The sequence below is a fragment of the Sardina pilchardus genome, chromosome 1 (genome assembly GCF_963854185.1).
Source record: "Sardina pilchardus chromosome 1, fSarPil1.1, whole genome shotgun sequence".
In the NCBI taxonomy this organism is placed as follows: domain Eukaryota; kingdom Metazoa; phylum Chordata; class Actinopteri; order Clupeiformes; family Clupeidae; genus Sardina; species Sardina pilchardus.
In genome coordinates, this window is record NC_084994.1 from 47,364,204 (window position 1) to 47,371,516 (window position 7,313).

Consider the following 7,313-nt stretch of genomic DNA (forward strand, 5'->3'; position numbering starts at 1 on the left):
ACTAATTCGGTTAAATTGGGTTAAATGCAGAGAAACGAATTTCCCTCACAGGATCAAAAAAATTCTATTCTATTCTATTCTATTCTTGATCAAGCAGTTATGACAAGTTCAAGTTCAAGTTCAAGTTTATTGTCCTGTACTCATAAAAATAATTTATAAGTAATGAAATTCCTTGTGCTCAAGTGTCCCTTCAACCACAGAAATACATACACACACACACGCACGCACGCACGCACACACGCACACACACGCACACACACGCACACACACGCACACACACACACACACACACACACACACACACACACACACAGTGTAATGCCGACACATAATTTGACATTTAAGCTACACGCAAGTAAACACCGTTTTCCCACTTCTCAAATTTCAGAAAAAGAGTTTATATAGGCACAAAATTCAACTTTTAACATTCAGAAATCATTAATGTGACACAAATCATTCACAGACTGGAAACAGCAGGAACATCTGGATGCCATACAGGCTGAGAGCAAGCAGCCATACCTCCTTGCAGCTGGACCCAAGAAGAACACTATCCATGCATACTGTAATTTCCGGACTATAAGGTGCACCCGAATATAAGCCGCAACAGCTAAATTTAGGGGGAAAAAACAAATATGTACACAAGCCGCATAAGCCGCAGGTGTTGGACCGTAACCTGTAATATCCATAGGTTGAGAAGCCCCCCTAGTGGTCCCCCCTAGTGTTGTATAAGCCGCAGGGTTCAAAGCATGGGAAAAAAGCCGCGGCTTATAGTCCGGAAATTACGGGTACATTGTTCTCGACAAGTACGCCATCCGATGCATGTCAGCCAGTGCAGTTGGCGCCTTTGATGAACTGCTCAAGAATCATTTTGTGTTCGGTACGTCCTACAACAAAGTACTTCACAATACAGTGTGTACATCTTTTTCAAACAGCAATCTACGAAATAGACGTCGGCCAAGTAAAGGAAACATAGCAGAACTAAGGGCAAGGTTCCTCAACTGAGGTACAATACAAAAAAGATGTTGTGTTTGTGGCTCGACTTTTGACAACTCAAATATCCTGATTATAGGCACCTTAAATTGGACCATGTTTGTGCTCTGACAGAAATGTAATTTCGTTGTGGTCAATCAGACTGTATCCTTGAATTTGGCATATATCATGAAACGTTTAAAGGTAATTACCACTGAGTCTGTTTGTAATGTAAATGTATGAAAGCAGGGCTGGTGTGAAAAAAATATTGTCCCTCATGTCTATGTTGTAAAAGATGTCTTCAAAGCTGGGATAAACTGTTGAAAAGCTAATGTCCCACAGCTCCTGTAAGTCTGCACTCCCATACAGAGGGTCATGCCCAATGTCCGTGGATTTGGTCAGGTGCCTGCCTTCAGGGATGTAATGTGCTGCCACAACTTCAGCAGGTGAAAGTAGGTCCAGAGGTATTCTGGGTGTTCGCAGGTTGTTCGCTAACAGGACATCAGGTAATGTTGCACACAATGTTGCACACAATGTTGCATACATCATTCATTTTCCACAGCTTTGTTTCCTTGCTCTATTGAAACACTCAGTGTGAGTGACAATTTGAGAATTAGCTGGTGGTGGTTGCTGTGGCCTGATCAAGTGAAGAAGAAAGACAGACATTTAATCCATTGGGTTTAATATGATGTCAGTCCACTCTTTGCAGCTATAACAGCTTCAACTCATCTGGGGAGTTTTAGGAGAGTTTATGGGATTTTTTGACCATTCTTCAAGAACCGCATTTGTGAGGTCACACACTGATGTTGGACGAGGAGACTGGCTCTCAGTCTCCGCTTTAATTCAGCCCAAAGGTCTTCTATTGGGTTGATGTACTGCACTCTATGCAGGCCAGTCAAGTTCATCCACACCAAACTCTGTCTTTACGGACCTTGCGTTGTGCACTGGTACACAGTCATGTTGGAACAGGAAGGGGCCATCCCCAAACTGTCTCAAAAACTGACTGTTAGACTGTTTTCAGAGAATTCAGACATCCTTTCACTGGAACTAAGGGGCTAAGCCCAGCTATTCCAACATGACTGTGCACCAATATAGTGTGGTGTAACAGATGCCAGCTTGCTTAGCTGTACGTGTGGAACGTTGGTAAACCTCACTCCCCGACGCCTCAAAAGTGCTGCTGGTGTAGCCTGGGCTTTTAGCTGGATTGTTAGCATGCTCGATTCCTGATCCGAAGTGCTGCTGTTTCGCGGGTTCGAGTCTGGGGCTGGGCGTGTGCAGGGCAGAACCGCAGTGGTTCAACACAATGCAGGTTACAGTAGCACCAAATCTCTGTCTCTGTCTGTGGCACCTTTGCATAGTCAAGCCCCTGTGATGCCACTTTAGGCATATTGCACTCACAACACAATTTCAATACCATCATCAGGCCCAATAGGTGTCGTCTGAATGCAACACTGTTTGAGAAGTTAGTTGTGCTTAAAGGCATCAACTGAGGAGACACCACTAGCTCACACAAGGACAGCACAAAGACTTGAGTTCACAAGCTTATATCGCAACACTTGAGCTTGCAATTTCCCTTTCTTTTTTCTGTTTTATAGTATAGTTTCTAAAAGCCTAACATGTAACTTTCACAAAATGTTAAAATTTTGGTGCTCAAGCCAAACTCATCCTCATATTCTCTACAAGGTCACAAGTATTCCGTCAAAGTGAAGCCATCAAATCAAAATATGGTTCAGTGAACCATTGCTCATTCTTTCACAACAGCAAACTATTTTGACGCCAATACAATCTGAACATAATACAGCAAATCTTCACCATCCACAGCGAGCATCCATATGCCATGAAAACTGTGTTCTGCTTTTCAAGACAAAGAGTTTGTTTTCTTTGGTGATTTCTAAATGCACAGCCTACTGTAGCTGCATCTGCATTGCAAGTATACAACCACATGTGACATCTACTAAATTGTTTTTATTTCATAGAGCCATGAAGCAAATTAAGTGGATTAAATGTAAAACCAATCTTCTGATCATTATAGAAGCACTGATCAGGTAATATAATGATTATAATAATAATGATAATAATATGAATAGTCTAGTAATAATAATAATAATAATAATAACAATAATAATAATAATAATAATAGACTACATCTTTGACTTTATAATGGTAAGCCTAAAGTACTTTTCAAAATTGAAGTTACAAAGTGGTTTACAAAAGCAGCATAATCATACAGCTCATACAAAAACATACAGATATCAATACATTTATTTCAAAATGTTTTATGTAATTTAAATCATAATTATTTGTTCTGATGAGGGGTGTTTCTATCATCAGAGGCGTTTCTGCTTATGTATAAGTGCTTAATGCAAATAGATAAATAAAGTAAAGTGATGTAGGCTACAGTGGAGGGTTTGAGTTGTTCTTCAAAAAAGGGGGGATAGCCACAACCTGTAGCTATGGCAACAACAACAATAAGATCTCTTTGAAATTGTCTATTACTAAATAATTGACTATTGTTCTAAATTCTACATTCCGTGCAATGTACTATAGAATGTTCACATTGGAAAAGTTCATTCACACACATTTCACTTGTTGAGAGGATACATTGTGATTTTCAACATGAGATTACCATGAATTTTCAAAATAATAACTCCAACTATTCCCAAGATGGCTTCCAGCGGGATATTCCACTAGGTATTTTTAGGACTTAAATTCTCTCAATATTTTGTTTAAATACCATGTGCTTCTGTCGATAAATGAATCTATTTATTTTCCTTCTGTCAGTCTATACCACCCAGGTAGGAGGTACCACCTATGTCCATGGAGTGGGTAAGTGTTTTTTTTTTTAATTATTATTTCTTACATAAATAATATCTAAATAATGTTGCAATTATTTCTGTTTACCGGAATGGTCTATTGAATTGAAAATTGAATTTCCACATGTACCATGTGTCCCCTAACAGTCCCGCCCACTGGCTCTGAATTCAGCAATCAGCCAGTGATTACCAGGGAGTACCAGGGATATCAGCCCCAGCAAAACCATGGGCTGCTCGGCAACTCAACTGCTCCGGTGCAGTTCCAGCCTGTCACCGGAACTCCTTCCTATCCAGTTTTCAATCCTATCCCTACTCAGGGATACCACGGAATGACCCTCCATAATGGAGCTGTAGCCCTCAATCCCCAGCTACAAGGCCCTGTCAGGTTTGTGGATGCTATGGGCCAACAGCACGGCACCTCTGTGACCTTCCACCCACAGCTGCAAGTGCCCCTTGTGGCTGTGGGTGGTACAGGCCCACAGTATGGTGTCCCTGTACCCAATGCTCCACACATGCAGGCCCCCTTCATGTATGTGTCTGCCAACGGGCAGCAGTACGTCACTGCTGTGCCTTTTGGTCAACAGCTGCGGGCACCCACCATGTTGGTGAACCGTGGAGGCGTACCTCGCAGCACCTCTCTGCCGTCTGCAAGCCTACAAGCACCCTTAATGCCAGGCCTACAGCATGGCACCGCTGTGCCCTTAATGCCAGGCCTACAGCATGGCACCGCTGTGCCCTTCAATCTAGTTCCAGCCCCCAGTGTGCCAGTTCAGCTCATCAACAACCTGCAGTTGCCGTTGACTGAGCAGCTGGCTGCTGTACCGAGCAGCACTGGCCTGATGAGACCAGCCCCAGTGGTGCAGCTTCCACCCCAGCCGAGCAGCACTGGCCTGATGAGACCAGCCCCAGTGGTGCAGGTTCCACCCCAGCCGAGCAGCACTGGCCTGATGAGACCAGCCCCAGTGGTGCAGGTTCCACCCCAGCCGAGCAGCACTGGCCTGATGAGACCAGCCCCAGTGGTGCAGGTTCCACCCCAGCCGAGCAGCACTGGCCTGATGAGACCAGCCCCAGTGGTGCAGCTTCCACCCCAGCCGAGGCAGCAGACCAAGGCTCCCGCTGAAGTGTCCGTGTGTGCCCCAAGCGGTGCGACTACGGAGTCGCTGAAGCCACAGGCAACCACGTCCAAGGAGGTTGAAGAGGTCAAGCGGACTCAAGCTGGCCAGCCCAAGGCCCAGATTGAGCCCCAGCAACCAGGCACCAGCGGCTCAGAGAACAACATGGTGGTCAAGCCCAAAAGCCAGGATAAGACCAAGGAAGAGCAGCCGCATGGTGCCATGATGGATGCTGAGGTGAAACCTGCAGACAAGAATACCTCCACCAAACAGGCACTGAAGACTCCTGCTCCTGTCGAGGTGGGCAAGGCGGACGCCAACCTGCCTAAGGAGCCTAAGAGCAGTCTGCCTGAGAACGCTGACAGACGCAAAGAAAAGAAAAGAAAGCACAGGCATGAGAAAGACAAGAAGGAGAAACGTCACAAGAAAGAATCCAGCTCGACCAAGAAGACAACCAAGTCTGACGAGGAGGGGTCAGAAACCAACAAGACAGTAGGTGGTTTAAAGGCGCCTGAAGATGACTCAAAGGCTAAGCACACGGACTCCTCTAACAAGTCCACGAGCACGAAGGCCAAAGAGATGCAGCCTGCCATCAGCCTGCAACCCAAAAGCAAAGGGCACATTATTCCCTCTGCGCAAGTCTTCCATAAGCTGGGAGAGAAGATGGAGAAAGTCAAGCCTCCAAAACCAGCCCCAGAGGAGGTTGCCAAGACATCTGAGTCTGAGCGTCCCAGCTCTTCTGGTTGGCAGAGGGGGCAGCGTAAGATCCCCTACCCAGTCAAGCCTTACAGGATCCATAAGGCGCAAAAGCCAAGCAACGCACTGGACCGCCCAGGACCAAGCAACATGATGGACCGCAGAGGACCAAGCAACGCAATGGACCGCCCAGGACCAAGCAACGCAATGGACCGCCCAGGACCCAGCAACATGATGGACCGCCCAGGACCCAGCAACATGATGGACAGCCCAGGACCAAGCAACGCAATGGACCGCCCAGGACCGAGCAACATGCTGGGCCGTGCACCCGTGCGCTCTGATGCTGACCAATCACGGCGCCCAGAACACAGCCAAAGCCGGCATTCTGCACCAGGACCCAAGAGAAGGGCCCACAGGCCCCCAGCACCTGCCCGCTCAACACAGCCCTACGAGGTGCCCCACTACTTCAAGAACCACGCCCATGGCAGCGTGGGCGACTACGGGGACGGAGAGAGGATCCTCTACCCAAAGCCAGGGTACCCTGGCATGCTTCCTCTCCCCCTCGGCAACCTGTCGCCACTGCCCCCCGGCGCGCCCCGACGCTTCCACTGCCGGGAGGCCTCCGTGCCCATCCCCGACGAGCGCCGCGCCGAGATCGAGGCCAGGAAGCGCAAGGCCAAGCGGCAGAGGGACGAGGCCGCCAAGATCACACGCAACGGCATGGACAGCAGCACGCTGGCCGACCGCATGAACCTGCCGCACGAGCTGTGGCCGAGGGAGGCCAACTGGTCGGAGAGCGAACTGGACGAAGTGTGGACGCTGTGAAGAGTGTATGCTGGGCCCCAGATATGACTTGATCGACTGATCGACTCGACTGAAAGAAAAGTTCTTCTTTTTTGCTTTATTAAATTCAAAACTAACATATTTATTATTCATTCATTAATTTTTAATATTATTTAATAAAATACAATTATTCTAATTATCATTTCTGTCTTGAACATTGCAATAACATCCCAACAACTGTAAAACGTAACTGGGGTTATACAGTCACAATAATGCATTAGAGCGAGTGAGACCGTGGTTTACTCAAGCTATACCCTGTTGTTCCACTCTGTCATGAAACCACAGAAATGTTATGAAATACAACCGCATATTTTACCCCACTATCATTACATCTGTTAGCTTGGTTTAAAAAAATACATTTTCATTGGCATACAACAGTTAAGATTCAAAAACCTTTTAATTTTAGAGCACACATTACTTACACATTTAGTCATAAACAAAGGAAGGCAACATAGAATCCTAGAAACTCGAGCTTCGAGCAGGAAGAGACAAATGTGCCAAACCCGTAAATAATATAAATAATATAAATAATATAAATAAACATCTCCTGCGCACAGTCTTCCCCCCTGACCATCAGACTGACCGTCCACTCCGCTCAGGACAACACATGACAGGATGGACGGCCTGGAGTCAGCTCCCGTTCCCAGTCTGGACGAGGAAGGTTTTTCTCAGTCGCTTTGGTACATTTCTCAGATCAGAATTGAAATTCTCAAAACTACCTGCTCAATCTTCAGATCATTGTGTCACTTGTGTACATAAAAAAAGCAGTTTCTAATTCCTTTGATCAAGTTGCAAATGTTTTGGTACATCCATGCAAATTATCATGTACAATACTCAGCTGAATAGTCTCACCCCCCACAACATTTAGGCATTAGTTCAT

General features: G+C 46.1%; 1 protein-coding gene across 1 annotated transcript; it reads left to right on the forward strand.

Moving 5' to 3' along the window:
- Positions 1–3,575: 3,575 nt before the first annotated feature.
- Positions 3,576–6,415, forward strand: LOC134079483 (proteoglycan 4-like). Its single transcript, XM_062535566.1, has 3 exons — positions 3,576–3,660; positions 3,751–3,795; positions 3,930–6,415. Exons 1-3 carry the CDS (start codon positions 3,597–3,599, stop codon positions 6,413–6,415), a joined length of 2,595 nt encoding a protein of 864 aa, XP_062391550.1. The 5' UTR covers positions 3,576–3,596.
- Positions 6,416–7,313: the final 898 nt, after the last annotated feature.